An 18,845-nucleotide genomic window follows, 5' to 3' on the forward strand; every position below is an offset into this window, starting at 1 on the left:
GGGGGGGGGGGGGGAAAGGCAAGCCTTTCTGTTAGGGAAAGATAAACATCAAGGTTCCTAATGGCTCATTGAAAGGTTGATGGCTTACCCTGCAAGATGTCTGGGGTGCTGTGGAGGGAGCATTGTTCGAGGAGTTTGGACTTGGGGGAGAGGGGAATATCGTGTGAAGGGGGGGCGAAAGTTAGAGGGATATTAAACCTGCTAGCACCAGGTGGTTGGGTCCCTTTTGTTCTCCTACTCAGCCCCTGAGAAGGAGTTCCCCCTGCCTGGCACTGCTGTTGGAGTCTGCCCTGGCCCCTTGCCAGCCCTTGCTCTAGCCGCTGAGAGGAGCCCCGAGGAGAGCCCCTGCTGCCCCCGACCAGGGCGTTCCCTTTGTGTGGGGGCAGTGGAGTTGCCTAGCAGTGCCGATGGGGCACCAACACAGCTTGTGGTCACCATTATCATCACTGCTGCTGGAGCCCACCAGTGCCCCCTGCTGTTTGTGGTTATAACTGCACCAAAAGGGGAAGTAGTACTTAATTGTTTGAAAGTTTTGGTTACAGTGTTGTTGCTTGTTCTGTTTTTGTTCTATATATTTTTTGTAAAGAACTGTTATTCTCTTTTTCTGAAGGACAACTAATTTCAAAGTTATAAAAACTTGGAGGGAAGGGAGGGTTTTCATTCTATTCCAGGAAGGTTCCCACCTTCCTTGGCAGACATTTGTCTTTTTAAATTAGGACATCCAGGCACAGATCCAGGCATAAAACTGGATAGAAAGCATATTTCACTGCTTTCCCCACACTGAAGCAGCAGCTGAAGAGCTCTTTCCAGCAGCTGCAAATGCATGATTGCACCTCCAGTTAATGGAAGAAGAGTAAAAACCTCAGAGCCGCCTCAAGTCTAGCCTGTGCATCTCTCGGATGATTACAAGTAATTGTATCAGTACCAATTTCAGATGTTTAGACTGCAAACCCATCCAGAGGCTTCTCCAAAGCACATTGGATGATTTAAGTAGATTGATTGTGCTTAGTGCTGCAGGTTAAATGGAGATGAGGAGGAGGAGCAGTGATGTGAGTACTGGCAGGGTACTCACTGGTGCCTGAGTACTGGCAGGATGGATATGCAGACAAAGGCTAAGAGAGGACACAGTCCATCTGTCTCTTAAAGCACTTTAAAACTGGTTTACCTGAAGGAGTCAAAAGTGTTGGCAGCCCAGATGTCCGTGCCCAGCATGTCAAGGGAGCTCTCCTTGTTTTCATTCTAGGAGGGAGGGAAAGGCGGTTACTTGCCAGAAGGCATGCAGCGCTATGCAGACCATGACACAGCCTGGCACAGCCTCTCCCACCATCAGCCACAGAGGTGTCCCAGCTGTGCATGTAGGCTCCTCTGCTCCCATGTGAATCCACGCTCACTACAACACAAAGTCCCCTCGCCCACTGCAAAAGTGTACCATAAAGGCAAGGAGTGACACAGTTTTAGCCTTGGAGACACAAAGCTGTGGACAGCATGGAGCAGACAATTTATAGACTTAGCTCTGACTCCAGCCCTGTTCTCCTGCCCCACTGTCCACAACCTCCAAGACCCACTAAGGTCCAGTGGGTGCAGTGACATCCCAATCATGAAGACACAGTTTCAGAGTCACAGACCAGTTGAGGTGGGAAGAGACCTCTGAAGCTCATTTGGTCCAACCCTCTTGCTCAAGCAGGGCCACCATCATAGAATTGTTTGGGTTGGAAGGGACCTTTAAAGGTCACCTAGTCCAATCAGGTGCCCAAGACCACATCCAGATGTCTTTGAATATCTCTAAGGATGGAGATACTCTTCACCAGCAGCTATCAGAGCCTATTGTCACCAATAAGGATGGGGAAAGTCATCCTGCTTCTTCAAAGAGTCATGGTGACATGACTTGTCTGCTCCAAGAACAGGTGGAGGAACGTTGGAATCCTGTACCGTGCCACCTCTGCCATGCACACCAGTAAATGAGTTTACACGGTTATTCTGGTACACATTCCACCAACACTAAGGTGAAGGTTCCTTCCTCTGAGAAGCAAAAGCATCATGGTACAATCAGGTGGGAATTATGAGAAACTTCCAGCAAACTGCAAAGCACCTTGAATTTTCCTGTGCAGTTGCTCTTGGCAAAACTGGCAACCTAAAGCAAGAGCATATAAAGCAAAGACCTTAAACTCATCCTTCAAGACCTCTTTACAGTCATCGGCCCTCACATGTCCTCCCTGCAGAAAGAGGGCTGCCCTCTCTACCCTTTAAAGGTGAAGAAGGGTTGTATTTTGCCATTCAAGATCATTCAAGAAACCGGATGACTCAGACTCACATGGGACGGACACGTAAATGCATCACAAATAGGGTATCCCATATTACCAATTTATTCATAATCTTGAACATGTTCAGATTATTGAAGTATTTCAGCCAAAATAGTCCCACTCTAGTGAAACACATGCTGGAGAAGGTGGCTTCCATATATTCCCCATTGTATAATTTCTGTAATTTTCAAATATTATTTATAATAACCAAGACACTAAAACCTCATAAAAATATGACCATTTCTTAATGAAGTCCCAGACCTCAATCTGCCTAAAAAGTGAGGAATCTTTTCCCAATGAGCAGGATGCACATCCTCAGTGCACACTACAGATGGCCACAATTTGCAGCCATTCCCAGCACAACCAATTTAGACCTCAGATAGTCCAAACACAGCCACATTGCTCCCCTTTTTTTTGTCTCCTCTAAAGGGTTTATGGACTATGATTTTAACCTCCAGGGATATGCAGGTTAACATGTCTTCACACAGAAAGAAACCACTAGAAATATATAAAATTCTCATGATCAGTTATGGAAGCCAATCTTTTTATTTTAGGCAAATGTAAGCATGATTTTCTCCCAATGTGCTGGTTTCAACTGGGATAGAGTTAATTTTTTTCACAGTGGCTGGTATGGGGCTGTGTTTTGGATTTGTGCTGAGCACAAGGTTGATAATATAGAGATGTTTTTGTTATTGCTGAGCAGGGCTTACACAGAGCCAAGGCCTTTTCTGCTTTCCGTACTGCCACAGTGGCAAGGAGACTGGGGGTACATGGGAAGCTGGGAGGAGACACAGTCAGGACAGGTGACCCAAACTGACCAAAGGGATATTCCAGATCACATGACATCATGCTCAGTATGTAAAGCTGGGGGGGAAGGAGGAGGGGAGGCTTGGAGTAATGGCACTTGTCTTCCCAAGTAACCATTACACATGATGGGGCCCTGCTCTCGTGAAGATGGCTGAACACCTGCCTGCCCATGAGAAGCAGTGAATTAATTTCTTGTTTTGCTTTGTTTGTGTACGCAGCTTTTGCTTTCCCTATTAAACTGTCTTTATCTCAACCCACAAGTTTTCTAGCTTTTACCCTTCCTAATCTCTCCCCAATCCTGTTGGTGGGGGGGGTGAGCAAGCGGCTGCATGGGGCTTGGTTGCTAGTTGGGGTTAAACCATGATAGCCATCAAGGAGATAAATTAGTTTTCTAAATCCTTAGGAGCATTCCCATGCAGTATAATGAAAATACACATGGGCAGTTCTTTTTAGCTATCATCCAAAGAAGAGATACCTCTTCTTGCAGACAAATCCATTTCATTTCATAGAATCATAGAATCATTAAGATTGGAAAAGACCTCTAAGATCATCGAGTCCAACCATTAACCCAGCACTGCTAAGTCCACCACTAAACCATGTCCCCAAGTGTTTCCTATGGACATGGAATATTATAAGTACCTGTAAATGAGCCAGCTACAATAGGATTTCTTAAGAGTAAAGTATTTGGGTTCAGGGGGAAAGACTGGGAATGTGTAACCAGTTAAAATGAGGCGGAGATAAACAAAGCCTGATAAACAATGCTGGCAAACTGGTAAATACAGATGAGGAGAAGGCTGAGGTACTCAACAACTTTTTTGCCTCAGTCTTCACTGGCAACCTTTCTTCCCACACCTCTCAAGTGGGTGGACTGCAAGACAGGGACTGGGGAAAGAAAGTGCTTCCCGCTGTAAGTAAAGATCAGATTTGTGAACACCCAAGGAATCTGACTGTACATAAGTCCATGGGACCTGATGAGATGCATCCCAAAGTCCTGAGGGAATTGGCTGATGTAGCTGCCAAGCTGTTGAGAGAATCTTAGATGATGCAGGACATATACTGCTTCAGGTCTGCTTGCACAATCTGGCCTGCGTGCCGGACGGCAGGGACCTGTGTTCTCCAGCAGCAGATGTGTGTCCTTGAGCAGCAGATATCAGAAAGCTGCATAGAGGAAAACAAGGAAGGAGGATGTTATCCAGGGTGTGAGAAACCAGAAGATGGGGGGGCCTGGAAATGTGCCTTGGCTAGTAGAGCCAATAAAGTTATAGATATCGTGTGTGAAAGTGAATGCAACCAATAGAAAGTTAGAATAGAGCGTGTGAACCCTGTAGGACCCTTGATAATGTGTGTATTTTTGGAATAAAGTGAGAGCATTGACTGTACCTCCATGAGGATGTGTCTTTGACTCTGGAGCTCCTTTTTTGCATCTTCTCGTTTTACCAAGCCACTCTCCATGATATTTGAAAAGTCATGGCAGTCAGGTGAAGTCCCTGGTGACTGGAAAAAGGGAAACATTGCACCCACCTTCAAGAAGGGTAGGAAGGAGGACCCTGGGAACTACCGACCTGTTAGCCTCACCTCTGTGCCTGGAAAGATCATGGAACAGATCCTCCAAGAAGCTATGCCAAGGCACATGGAGGACAGGCAGGTGATTCATAGAATCATAGAATCATAGAATCAGCCAGGTTGGAAGGGACCTCCGAGATCATCAAGTCCAACCGATGGTCCACTACCGCCATGGTTACTAGACCATACCACTAAGTGCCACATCCAGTCTCATCTTAGAAACCCCCAGGGACAGAGAATCCACCACTTCCTGGGAAGCTGTCTCAGTCTGAGGGGACTGGAATGTTTGCTAAAGAGGATGAGTTATGAGATAGACCTAACTCCTCTCTCTCAGCAATTGTAAATTCAAAATTTAGGGGTTTTAATCGATGAAGTGTGGAAAAAAACCCAGAAGAAATAACAACCCTTTATTAAAAGATATATGTATGTTGGCAAAAACAGTAACAGAACACAAAAAAACTAGACAGTAGTCCTAGAAAAAAAACAAAAAAAAAGTCTGAATAAATGCTTCTCTGTCCTTTAGTGCAGTCCTAATCGTGGCCTGCAGGGGGCGCTGTTGGATCGCTGAAGGTGCAGAGTTTGCAGTACTCTGTGGTGGTCAGCAGGGAGCGCTGTTGGGCTCTGGTGGTCACCACGCAGGGAGGGGGGTCTCGAATCGCGGGAGAAGCCGAAAGGAAAAACGGAGACCCTTCCCCCCAATGGGAGAAAGGCAGAAGGAAAAGCAGCTCACCCCTACGGGACTCACTGTTCCCAGATGACGGTGTTCCAAGGCTCTCCCCTCCTCTCCCAGCAAGCACAGACCTCTCCGATGAAAACAAGAAAAACAACCAGTAGGTCCCGGCGGGAGTCATAAGGCAGTGGCGGTGCAGGGTCGGTGGTCAGGCCTCACCAGGACGAAAGAACCAGAAAAACTGGCTCCCAGGCTTTTCCTCCAGAAATGCCCGGATACAGTCCCTGTCTCCGTCCCGGCGAGAGAACACCGTGGTCTGACCTGTCCTCTGTCCCGGCGGCCAGCTCTCCAAATCTCCCCAAACCTTCCCCCCCTCACTCCAGCCTTCGAATGGGCCATTAGCATGGAATGCAGTCTGTCCAGCCATTTCTTTTGTAAGGCTAATTGATTCCCTTCCCCCTTCCCTATTCGAACTCTGTTTCTCTTACAGGGAAGCAGGGAAAGAAAAATATTCCTCTCTCAGATTTATAACCTATAACAGAAGTCCATTCCAATGCCTGATTACCCTCTCTGTAAAGAATTCCTTCCTAATATCTAACCTAAACCTCCCCAGCACAGCTTAAGACTGTGCCCTCTTGTCTTACTGATAGCTGCCTGGGAAAAGAGACCAACCCCTACCTGGCTACAACCTCCTTTCAGGTAGTTGAAGAGAGTGATGAGGTCTCCCCTGAGCCTCCTCTTCTCCAGGCTAAACAACCCCAGCTCCTTCAGCCTGTCCTCATAGGACTTGTGCTTGAGTCCCTTCGCCAGCCTCGTTGCTCTTCTCTGGACCTGCTCCAGTACCTCAATATCCTTCCTGAACAGAGGGGCCCAGAACGGGACACAGTACTCAAGGTGTGGTCTCATCAGCGCTGAGTACAGGGGAATAATCACTTCCCTAGTCCTGCTGGCCACACTGTTCCTGATACAGGCCAGGATGCCATTGGCCTTCTTGGCCACCCGGGTACACTGCTGGCTCATGTAGCTTCCTGTCAATTCAAACTCCCAGGTCCCTTTCTGCCTGGCTGCTCTCCAGCCACTCTACCCCCAGCCTGTAGCGCTGCATGGGGTTGTTGTGACCAAAGTGCAGGACTCGGCACTTGGCCTTGTTGAACCTCATCCTGTTGGAATCAGACCATCTCTCCAGCTTGTCCAGGTCCCTCTGCGGAGCCCTCCTGCCTTCCAGCAGATCAACACTCCCCCCCCGCAACTTAGTGTCATCTGCAAATTTACTGATGGTGGACTCAATTCCCTCATCTAAATCATCAGTAGAGATATTAAACAGGACTGGACCCAACACTGATCCCTGGGGGACACCACTAGTGACCGGCCTCCAACTGGATGCAGCACCATTCACCACCACTCTCTGGGCTTGGCCATCCAGCCAGTTCCTAACCCAGCACAGAGTGCCCCTGTCCAAGCCATGGGCTGCCAGCTTTTTCAGGAGTATGCTATGGGAGATGGTGTCAAAGGCTTTGCTGAAGTCCAGGTAGACCACATCCACAGCCTTTCCCTCATCCACCAGGCAAGTCACCTGATCATAAAAGGAGATCAGGTTGGTCAGACAGGACCTGCCCTTCCTAAACCCATGCTGGCTGGGTCTGATCCCTTGTCCATCCTGTAGGTGCTGTGTGATTGCACTCAAGATGATCTGCTCCATAACCTTGCCAGGCACTGAGGTCAGGCTGACGGGCCTGTAGTTTCCCAGGTCCTCCTTCTGGCTCTTTTTGTGAATGGGTGTGACATTTGCCAACTTCCAATCATCTGGGACCTCCCCAGTAAGCCAGGACTGTTGGTAAATGATGGAGAGCGGCTTGGCGAGCTCTTCCGCCAGCTCCCTCATCACCCTTGGGTGGATCCCATCTGGTCCCATAGACTTGTGGGGATCCAAGTGGCTCAGCAGGTTGCTGTTTCCTCCTGGATTACAGGAGGGCTATTCAGCTTCTTATCTCTGTCTACAGGCTCCAGAAGCCAGCTGTCCTCAGGACAACCTGTCTTACTGCTGAAAACTGAGGTAAAGAAGGTGTTAAATACTTCAGCCTTTTCCTCATCTTTGATAATTATATTCCCACCCATGTCCAATAAAGAATGGAGGTTTTCCTTGCCCCTCCTTTTGCTACTGATGTATCTGTAGAAGGACTTTTTGTTATCCTTAACAGAAGTGGCGAGATTAAGTTCAAGTTGTGCCTTCATCTCTCTAATTTTCTTTCTACATGACCTAATTATATTTCTAAACTCTTCCTGAGTAGCCAGCCCTTTTTCCCATAATCGGTAGGCTCTCTTTTTTGGTCTTCTGAATAGGCCAAAATCTGCCCTCTCGAAGTCCAGCATAGAGGTTTTATTGATGGTCCTCCTTGCATCCCTGAGTATTGAAAACTCTATTATTTCATGATCACTGTGCCCCAGACAGCCTCTGACCACCACATCTCCCACCAGCCCCTCTCTGTTTGAGAACAGAAGGTCTAGTGGGGCCCCATCCCTGGTAGGCTCATTTACCAGCTGGAGCAGGAAATTATCCTCTATACGCTCTAGGAATCTCCTAGACTTCCTTTTCTCAGCTGTGTGGAGTTCCCAGCAGACATCCAGCAGGTTAAAGTCACCCACGAGAACAAGGGCTGGTGATTTTGAGACATCTGCCAGCTGCTTGTAGAATAATTCATCACTCTCATCATCCTGGTTGAGTGGTCTGTAACAGACTCCCACCAGAATGTCAGCCTTGTTGGCCTTCCCCCGATTTTGATCCACAGGCACTCAATCTTATTTTCACTTATTTGAGACAGCCATCAGCAAGGGCAAGTCCCACCTGACCAATCTAGTGGCCTTCTATGATAGAGTGACTACATCAGCAGACAAGGGAAGGATTACAGATGTCATTTATCTGGACTCTATAAAGCCTTTGACATGGTCTCCCATAACATCCTTCTCTTTAAATTGGAGAGTGATGGATTTGATGGGTGGACTGTTAGATGGATAAGGAATTGGTTGGATGGTCGCATCCAGAGGATAGTGGTCAATGTCTCAGAGTCCCAATGGACATCAGTGACAAGTGGTGTCCCTCAGGGGTCCATATTGGGACCAGTGTTATTTAACATCTTTGTTAATGACATAGATGAAGGGATCAAGTGCACCCTCAGCAAGTTTGCAGATGACACCAAGTTGAGTGGTGCAGTTGACACACCTGAAGGATGGGGTGCCATCCAGAGGGACCTGGAAAAGCTTGAGGAGTGGGCCCATAAGAACCTCATGAGGTTTAACAAGACCAAGTGCAAGGTCCTGCACCTGGGTCAGGGCAACCCCCAGTAGTATCAATATAGGCTGTGGGATGAATGGACTGAGAGCAGCCCTCTTGAGAAAGACTTGGGGATGCTGGTGGATGATAAGCTGGACATGAGTCAGTAATGTGCCCTTGCAGCTCAGAAAGCCAATCGTATTCTGGGCTGCATCAAAAGCAGCATGGCCAGCAGGTCGAGGGAGGTGACTCTGCCCCTCTGCTCTGGTGAGACCCCACCTGGAGTGCTGTGTCCAGCTCTGGGGCCCACAATATAAGAAGATAGATCTGTTGGAGCAAGTTCAGAGGAGGGCCACAAAGATGATTAGAGGGATGGAACACCTCTCCTATGAGAAAAGGATGAGAGAGCTGGGGTTTCTCAGCCTGGAGAAGGCACCGGGGAGACCTTATTGCAGCCTTTCAGTACCTGAAGGGAGCCTACAAGAAAGCCTACTAGTTACAAGTGCATGTAGTGATAGGACAAGGGGGAATGGCTTCTCATTGAAAGAGGGAAGGTTTAGATTAGATATTAGGAAGAAATTCTTGACTGATGTCATAGGTTTGAAAAGAGATGTTGGAATTTTCTTTGTCTTCCCTAAGGTCCCATCCCCGTTCCCCTCCCCCATCTGTTTCTTCCAGGATGGGGGGAGTTGGGGAGGGGGTGGAGCGGAGCCACAAGTGTGGGGCAGCACAGGAGCGGGGAGAGGGGGAGGTCTCGTGGGAAAGCATGGTGACCGCAGGGATAGCTGGGGAATTCTTTGTTCGGGGGCTTTTGGGTGGTGGTCCAGGACCAGACAGAGCGGGAGCCTGGTTTTTGGCTGCCTCTTTCTCTTTTCCTGAGAGGAAGTTTTTTTCCCCATGGGACACCTCACGGAGGACAACCAAGAGAGAGACACCGACCCATCTCAGAGCGAGGTATTCTACTTTCAAGACTGCCTGTGAGAAAAAGGGACTCCATTTCTGACTGTGGGCACATGTGGCTGCAAGCAGCTTTTTCAACTGCCGGGACAGTCCTGCCTTCCCCCCCCCACCTGGGGATTTGGGACTTTGTTTTGTTTCTTCTGAAAGTTTTTTGATTGCACCATTTGTTGTTTATCCGGATTTTGTTAATAAAAAGCTGCTTCTTTTCCTTTTCCACACTTCCACCTGAAGTCTCTTCATTTATAAATTGTAATCTTGTTAAACTAAGACAACTGTGAAGGAGGTGAGACACTGGAAGAGGTTGCCCAGAGAAGCTGTGAATGGCCCCATCCCTAGCAGTCAGTGTTCAAGGCCAGGTTGGATGGGGCTTTGAGCAACCTGGTCTAGTGGAAGGTGTCCCTGCCCATGGCAGAGGGGTTGGAACTAGATGATCTTTAAGGTCCCTTCCAATCCAAATCATTCTATGACTCTATAAGACAAAATAGCAACAAAAATATTAAATAGCAAACATTTAAGTGAGTTCCTAATGGAACAGGTTACATCCTAAAATTATTGCCCAAATTCAGCTTGGTACAGAACTTCTGAAGAGCCCCTTCCTAAGCCCTGAAGCTAAACATCTAGCAATTACCTTCTGATGCTCACCTTGAGATGTGCTTGGATGTGGATGGAGAGACTTGGCCCAACACCTTCTAACCTGCGGCATAAGTGGAAGTAGCACAAGATGTCCTACCCAGCTCCCCACACTTCCTTGGTGCATCAGCTTATCAGTGCTCTACTGGGGAGCACAGGCAGGTCAGGCCCAGCATTCATCCCAGTGTGGTGGTTTGACCTTGGTTGGATGCCAGGTGCCCACCAAAGCTGCTCTATCACTCCCTTCCTCAACTAGGCAGGGAAAGAACACATAACAAAAGACTCGTGGGTTGGGATAAGAACAAGGAGAGATAACTCACCAATTACCATCACAGGCAAAACAGACACAACTTGGGGAAATTAATTGAATTTATTACCAATCAAAATCAGAGTAGGATAATGAGAAGTACAACAAATCTTAAAAACACCTTCCCCCCACTCCTCCCTCCTTCACAGGCTTATCTTTGTTCCTGATTCTCTACCTACTTCCCCCCAGCAGCACAGGGAGATGGGATTACATTCAGTTCATGCTGCTGCTTCCTCCTCAGGGAGAGGAGTCCTTCCCCTGCTCCAGCATGGGTCCCTCCCACAGGAGACAGTCCTCCATGAACTTCTCCAATGTGAGTCCCTCCCACAGGCTACAGTTCTTCACGAACTTCTCCAGCATGGGTCCTGTTCCACAGGGTGCAGTCCTTCAGGCACAGGCTGCTCCAGCGTGGGTCCCCCACAGGGCCAAAAGTCCTGCCAGCAAACCTTCTCTAGTGTGGGCTCCTCTCTCCATGGGTCTACAGGTCTCTGTCGGGAGCCTGCTCCAGCATGGGCTTTCCACGGGATCACAGTCTTCTTTTGGGCATCCACCTGCTCTGGCGTGGGGCACCTCCATGGGCTGCAGGTGGATCTCTGCTTCCCCTGTGGACTTCATGGGCTGCAGGGGGACAGCCTGCTTTACCATGGTCTTTACCACGGGCTGCAGGGGAATCTCAGCTCTGGCACCTGGAGCACCTCTTCTCCCTCCTTCTTCACTAACCTTAGTGTCTGCATAGTTGTTCCTCTCACATATTCTCACTTCTCTCTTCTCTGGTTGCAATTACTTCTGCACAATAATTTTTTTTCCCCTTCTTAAATATGTTATCACAGAGGCACTACTACCGTCACCGATTGGCTCGGCCTTGGCCAGCAGCATGTCCATCTTGGAGCCAGCTGGCATTGGCTCTGTCAGAGATAGGGGAAGCTTCTAGCAGCTTCTCAAAGAAGCCACCCCTATAGCCCCCACCCCTACCAAAACCTTTCCATGCAAACCCAATACACCTGGCAATTAGGGAAAATGGCAGTGATAGTTCAGATGGTGCAGGAGGTCAGATGGGTGCAAGCAGTTGGATGGTCTCACCCAAACCTGGTCCTTCTAGACCATGTCCCCATGACCTCTCGGAGATGCTCCAAGCATTAGCCAGACTCCATAAAGATGGAACCAGGGCCAAATGATAACCCACCTTGTCATTAAGTAGTGTGTCACTATGGTCATTTTGAGATGTCTTTTTGGTCTTTGATGACCTGTCTTTATAACTGGTTTCTATCTCGATTCACAAGGCAGGGAGCATGACCGCTGCCCTGCGCTGCAGGGCATTTACTAAAATGCTCACAGCATGATACCAAGACTTAATAAGACTTTAAAAAAGCCAATTCTCAAGTTCAGCGACAAAAAAACCCCAACAAACTGCGTGTATTTAAGAAACAAAGCGACGCTGTCAGTCACCCCAGGACTGCAAATATAACCATAAGCAGTTTTAATGCAAAGTTCCCAATGACCCAACCCTCAGCTTTAGATAATAATTTTCACTGCGAAGGAGCTAGTACGACTGAAAATTAATTAAGTCACTAGGAATGATGATTGAGACACACACTGACAAGAATAACATCAATACTCAGAGAGATAAGACAGCTGGTAAAATAGATTCTAGATGCAGTGTAGTTTAAATGCATGCTCGTAACCTCCGTCCTCCAGCTCCCCTGAACACACGTCACCTCCATCCACTGCTGCCCAACCCCTGTAACTGCCCACACAGAGGGATGGACCACGCTACTGGCCATGTGAACTCTGACTTAACCCATGCATGCAACTTCAGCAAATTCCCCACAAAGTCTGCATTTGCATGCATGCAGCAGCTTTTCAAAGCCAAGCTCAGCATCCCACCTCTCACCATTCCTCATTATCATCCTCCAGCAAAGCATTAAAAATACAAAATCATGCTCTTTGTTGCACAATTGCAACCTCAGCAGCTCATCTCTGTGCTTGGCATTAACATAGAACAATACCAACTGTTTGGCTGAATCCATGGTATAAATTCAGGGATTATCCTGTGTCATGTGTTACCTCTCAAGCATTTTTCAGTTCTAAGTTTGAGGAGCTTCACCCACCTTTCCTCCTTCTCAGCTGCCTACAACTCCTGGCTGCACTTTGATAGAAAACAAGAAAGGGAGAGAGATACAAAACTCTCTGAAAAGGCTCCAGTTAAAGGTTTCCTTGTTGAAAACTGCAAGTTTTCATAAGAAAAATATAGACATTTTGAGGAACACTGTATTATCCCTGCTCAAAAAAGAAGGATATGTTGAGTCTCATTCTCACCAGAAAGGACCATCACTTTCCAGCAACAATGTGGTTCTGTGGGTCCTCACCCACCACAGCATGGCTCAGGAGGAAAAGCTATTTCCTCAAGCTCTCCAGGATGGATGAAATGGATCAATGGACCAGGACTTTGACGACTGGTTCCAAACCACATGGAGTTCATCCTCCACATCTGGCACAACCAGTGCTCACATGTGCAGAAGTAGAGCAACTCCGAGAGGAGGAGGACAGAGGCTGACTAAAACATACAGAAGAGGTCCCTGGTCTGAGTTCAAGGAATGTACCTAAAACCAAATCAAAAGCAAATTCTTACAGTCTTTTGCAGGGCAAGAAGGTAACTCCCCATTTAGCCCTGCTGACGACTCCCACAAAAAGCAGCTGAACTCAAGGTCACCATTTAACCCCATCTATGTGGTGTCCACTCATCTATCAACTTCTAATGAAGACTTGACAAAAAATAATTAGACATCTCTTAATTTCTCAAAACTAAAATACTCCAAGACTTCAAATAAAGAAAAAAATCCTCATTTCCTTTGCATTAAACCAGCTGACTAGGGACTTTCCCAATATTAAGGCACTCAGCATACCTCATCAGATTTCTTGAGGTTGAAGGACAGCTACAGCCCTCAGCAGCCAGGTCACACATTATGGATGAATCAAGTAGGACTTTGAGGTGTCCCTCATAATTGACATGCACTCATACCCTATGTGTGACACACACACAAAACAAGTTGTTAGGAGGATACCTCTGATAAACAGCAAGCAAAGGACACGACTTCAGCATGTTGCTACTAGGTATACCTTGCTCAATTGCCTGAACTGGCTGCTTCTCCCACAGCTGCCGAACCTGAATCCAGACCCATGCTTGGAGCCTGACCCCATCCAGGATCCTGAGCTCCCACTGCTACTGTGATCCCAGTCTTCCTGGAAACAACAAACACAAACAGCTTGCTTTAATCAAGGGCAACGACATCCCACACCTACAAAACCACTGACCTGGTGAGCCAGGAGAGCTCCAGCTCTCAGATCACATGTGAGCACTTACAAAACCATGTTCATGTCCAATGCCCTGATTTTGGGGTTTTCTCAAGAGTCCTTTAACATGTTCTATTTACACATTTCAAAGGGATGACACTGTGTGAGGTTTTGATAAAAATAAGATTTGGCTCTAGTGCTCTAGTGTATGCATGGGGGAAAATAATACCTCCTCTATGTTCATGAGGATTAATTATGCATATTCACCAACCCCACATCCTCTAAAAACTGTTTCAGTGCATTTACATAATGCACTTCAACTTTTGGTCAGCCCTGAATTGGTCAGGCAGTTGGACTAGATGACTTGTAGGTCCCTTCCAACCACAATATCCTGTTCTGTTCTATCCTATCCTATCCTATCCTATCTCCTTAATTCCCCTCCCAAGACCAAATCAACTTCTCAGTCAGTTTTTCCCTCTGCTTAGCCCACTGTTGGAGTCCAGCTATTCACATACCTGAAAACACTTGGAGTTCACCAGAAGACACATTACACAAATAACTATTTTTGCCTCTTAAGGAGCTGTGTCCAATGTTCTCCTTTATTCTCCTACACTTGTTCTGCTGTCAAGCAACCTGCAGTTTTCTTGTTCAGCCAGCAGCCCTCAGGGCAAGATGAGTCATCTGAAAACCAGAATAACTCACCCAACCAGCTCTATCTACCCAAATATCCTACAAGGTGCTTGGGGAGAAGGGTTGTCAGAGTAATTGCTCCAAAAGCTTGGCTCAGGTACTTGGGAAAGACTTTTGAAGTGACCTAAACTGATTAAAAAGACATGAAATCCTAGAGTGCAGAATATTCAACTCTTTCAAGCACTCTGAAAATCTGGGAAATACAAATGGGTGCATGCATTCTAGGACTGGTGTGAGAGCTGACACAAAGAGGGCTTCTCTTGTCTCAGACATCCTTGAAGAGTGTATTGGGTCTGGCTGAGCTGGAGTTCATTTCCCCACAGTAGCCCTCACAGTGCTGTGCTTTGCATCGGTAGCTAGAAGGGTGTTGATAATATACTGGTGTTTTGGCTACTGCTGAGCACAGCACCAGCACTGTAACATTCCTTCCTTAGTTGAGGGCAAGATCCTGGGAGGGGACCCAAGTAGGCCAGCTGACTCAAACTGACCAAAGGGATATTCCATACCATATGACATCAGCTCAGATATAAAAGCTGAGGCAAGGAGCAGGAAGGCGGACATTCGTTGTCTAATGGCTGCCTGTTGAGAAACCGTCATGCGTACTGAAGCCCCACTTCTCAGGAGTGGCCAACCATCGCTGCTCATGGGAAGTAGAGAATAAACTCTATCTTTCGCTTCTGCGCGTGCAAGCTTCCGCTTTACTTTTTGCTTTAAATAAACTACCTTATCTCAACCCACAAGTTGGTTTTTTTTTTCCACCTTATTCTCTCCCCTGTCCCACTGGGAAGGGGAGTGATAGAGCAGTTGGGTGGGCACCTGGCATCCAGCCAAAGTCAACCCACCACAGTCCTTTCTGGCACCCAACGTGGGGCAAGATAAAGGCAGTTATATATATATATTGCATGCTATAGTAATAGTAGCTATTGAATAGCAAGCTCCTGTGTGGGACACAGAGTTTGCTGACTGCACTGCTTATCACTTTATTTTGCTAAGTTTTGGGAACATACTAATCTAAACAATGGCTCCATGCTTTGCTTTTACACTGATGGCCTTGTTATGCTGGGGGAGTTAACTCCTGGGGAGCTATCTGGGGACGACAGAGGAAAACACCCTTCCCCCCATCCCTGACATTGATATAAATGGCTTTATAATGAAGTCTCCCATGCTCCTTGCTAATCCTTATGTGAGCTGTTTGGTAATGTTACTGTTACTAACTAATACTGCCAAGCACATTATGGAGTTCTTGGAATCTGATGTTATCCTGGTGTAGGAGAAAACCAACTTAAGTGATGATATATTGGGACGCACCCTGAGGTGCCCAGTTCCTGGGTGGCAGGGTGTGTGGAAGGATCTGGGCAGGTTCCTAGGGCGTTTGACACCTCTCATTACCTGGGATTTCACACCGGAACAGGTATTCGACCCTAGCAAACTGACACGTCACCTGATGGAAGGGTACCTTGCCTACCCCAATCAAAACCAGCAGCTTCTTGCTGTGTACTGGGGCCTGGCCTGTGCTTATCAAGCCACAGTTCAATACTCTCAGAAGACTGTAGTGGAGACAGGGACCCAAACTGCAATGGAGGACACTATGGCTGAGATAGGGACTCAAACCACAACTACAGTCATTACCCCAGTAGTGAAAAAGAAGAAATGGATAAGGCAAGCTACAGGTCCATCTCAACGAGTAGTAAGGGAGGAGGAGGAGGAAGAGGAAGAAGGAGAGGGAATAGAAGGAGGGGAGGGAGCAGATAAAAAAGCTGGTCCTTCAGCAAAGGAAGTCAGAAAAATCAAACAGGAAATTGAGGTTACTCAGTCCCTGACCTCATCAGAACTCTAGGACTTGCAGAAAGATTACAGTTGCCAGCCCGGTAAATGGATTCCTACCTGGCTGTTTCGATGCTGGGACAATGGGGCTGATAGTTAACAACTAGAAGGTCATGAAACCCAACAGCTGGGATCCCTTGCCAGAGATCGTGAAATTGAAAGAGGAATTGGAAAGGAGAGAACAATTTGCAGTCTTTGGAGATGGCTCCTCTCAACCGTGAGGGAAAGGTATCTATTCAAGGAAGATCTAATGAGCTCCCCAAGAAAGTGGGCCACTGCAGATGAAGGTATCCAGTACCTGAGAGAATTAGCAGTGCTGGAAATCATCTCTAGTAACCTAAGAAGGGATAACACCCCCAAAGACCCAGAGGATGTTCCTTGCACGATGGCCATGTGGAGGAAGGTGGTTCAAAGCACCCCTGCATCATATTCTAACAGCCTGGTAACATTATATTTCCCAAAGATGGATCCACCAACTGTAGAGGTGATGTCCTCCTGGCTTCAAAATGTAGAAGAAACTCTGAGCACTTCCTCATTCCCACGGGCCAGCACCTCAGTTCTCAGGGGCAGCCCAAGAGATCGGTCCCCTCCTGTCCCAGTCAGAGGGAAAGGAGGCCCCAAGTGCAGGCCACATGGTGAACTCTGGTTCTTTCTGCGTGACCAGGGGGAAGACATGAAGAAGTGGGATGGTGAACTCTAAGCTGGAAGCCCGAGTACGTGAATTAAGAGGGAAGAGAACTGTTAAGAAGGGGTCACTGTGCTGGTTTAAAAGTTAACCAGCAGGGGAAACCAACCCAACTCAAAAGAGAGATTACAAGTCAGAATAACAATTTAATAAAATAATACAATAAGTACGACCACACACACAAGCAACCGGTCCTAACCCACAAAGCCCAAATGTACAACCCAGCACCCTGGGGCACAAAAAAAGTGGTGCTCCCTAGGCCCCCCCCGAGTCCAAAGCAAAGGGAGAGGGGAAAAACCTGCCGGTGGGAGAGCTGCTGCAGTCCGACCAAAAGTGGTGATTGCAGTCCAGCTGAGGGTGGTGGTCTCAGTCCGGCTGAGAGCAGTGAGCTGCAGTCTGGCTGAGAGCGGTGAGCTGCAGTCCTCCTCTGGATCCCACGAGTGGTGGAAAGGTTCTGAAACTCCAGGTTTATATATTCTCCAGCTCAGGCAGGAATGCTAAGTCCCTCCCTCAGAGCGGGGAATTCCATAAAAGGATGCTCAGTCCTTCCCTCAGAGTGGGGAATTCCATAAAAGAGCATGAGGACAGGAACATCCCCCCACCTCGCAGGCCTCTACTGACACAGTTTCTGGGAAATGGCATGGAAGGCTATAGAATACACAGTTTTGGGCTACACCCATCCAGTGATGAATCGGTCCCAGCTGTTCTAACTAGGACAGTCACTCAGGAAAGCTGTCCATGTAGTTGCCGCAGAGACCCAGTTGACTGAAATCAACTCCTCTGATCCTGGTGAGGGGACCTCTGGTCTGGCATTCCTCTGACCAGGAACAGGAATAGAGAGTCCCTGCCTTCAGCTAGGAGGAGGAAAGGGATGATCGGGTCTACTGGACTGTGTGGATTCGATGGCCTCTGTCAGTTTGAAGAAATTCTCCCTTTTCCTGTCACTACATGCCCTTATAAAAAGTCTTACGCTGTTAACTTGATAGCCTACCACCTCTGCCTGCCACAGGTGTGCTGCTGTTTCTACTGGCTTAATGGGAAGGCAAACCAAGTCATCTCCTCCACCACCAGCTCCTCGGGGAGGACAGGGGAGGGGTGCTATGTCGTAAGGCAGAAATTGTGTGAACAATTTCTATTGCATTTCTGAGATTTTTGCCTTGGCATAGCTGAGCACTGATAGTAAAAATTACTGCGCCATTAAGATGGCTACAGGACCTGAAGTTAGAACAAAGGTGGATTCATGCCAGATGCCAAGGAGGAGTTTTGGCAGGTGAATAAAGTTTTCTCATCTCCTATGACCACCTGTTGTAGTCCAATTAACAGTGGACAGCAGAGCATGTTTTCCTTATGTAACCAATGTAGTGTGAACAAGAAACTAAGCGTCATGAGCACTATATAATCTGTCTTTCTTCTAATAAAGATGACATTTTGCCTGATCATATTGATGTAAGAGCATCTGTCCGTTCCCTTCCATCGATAGTGCTATGAGCAGGATGTAGGATAATCCAGATGTGATCCACACACCCTCTTTCACTGCTCAGTAGATAGGCAACATGACTATCAACTGGAGAAACCTCTGAGGTCCCCAGTCATGCACCAAGTCCCTGCTGCACCTCGTGAGACATGGGCACACATGCAAATAAGCGGTAAAATAAAAGGCAGTCCTATTTACTGCCAACAACACAAGTTTTTGCTTGGTGATGATGGGTGACAACCAGCCACCCCGGGGGAAGGGATGGACTTGGCCAGGAAGTAGGACTTTTAGCTCTCCCTCTCCCATCACCTGGAGAAATGGGACAAACCTGCAAAGTTGTTGTTTTTTGTTAATGCCCTTTACATAAGGGAAACAT

The 18,845-nt window shown here is 47.5% G+C and overlaps 1 protein-coding gene across 1 annotated transcript in view; it reads right to left on the reverse strand.

Moving 5' to 3' along the window:
• The window catches only part of LOC113959172 (CBP80/20-dependent translation initiation factor-like), a gene marked incomplete at its 3' end in the record, with an annotated part of 210,118 nt that overhangs the window by 173,121 nt on the left and 18,152 nt on the right, over positions 1-18,845 (reverse strand). The window contains 2 exon segments of the mRNA XM_027668004.1: positions 1,166-1,239; positions 13,623-13,745. Of these exon segments, the coding sequence (XP_027523805.1) occupies positions 1,166-1,239; positions 13,623-13,745 (197 nt within the window).

This window comes from Corapipo altera, unplaced genomic scaffold, assembly GCF_003945725.1.
Source record: "Corapipo altera isolate COAL_440 unplaced genomic scaffold, ASM394572v1 61063, whole genome shotgun sequence".
In the NCBI taxonomy this organism is placed as follows: domain Eukaryota; kingdom Metazoa; phylum Chordata; class Aves; order Passeriformes; family Pipridae; genus Corapipo; species Corapipo altera.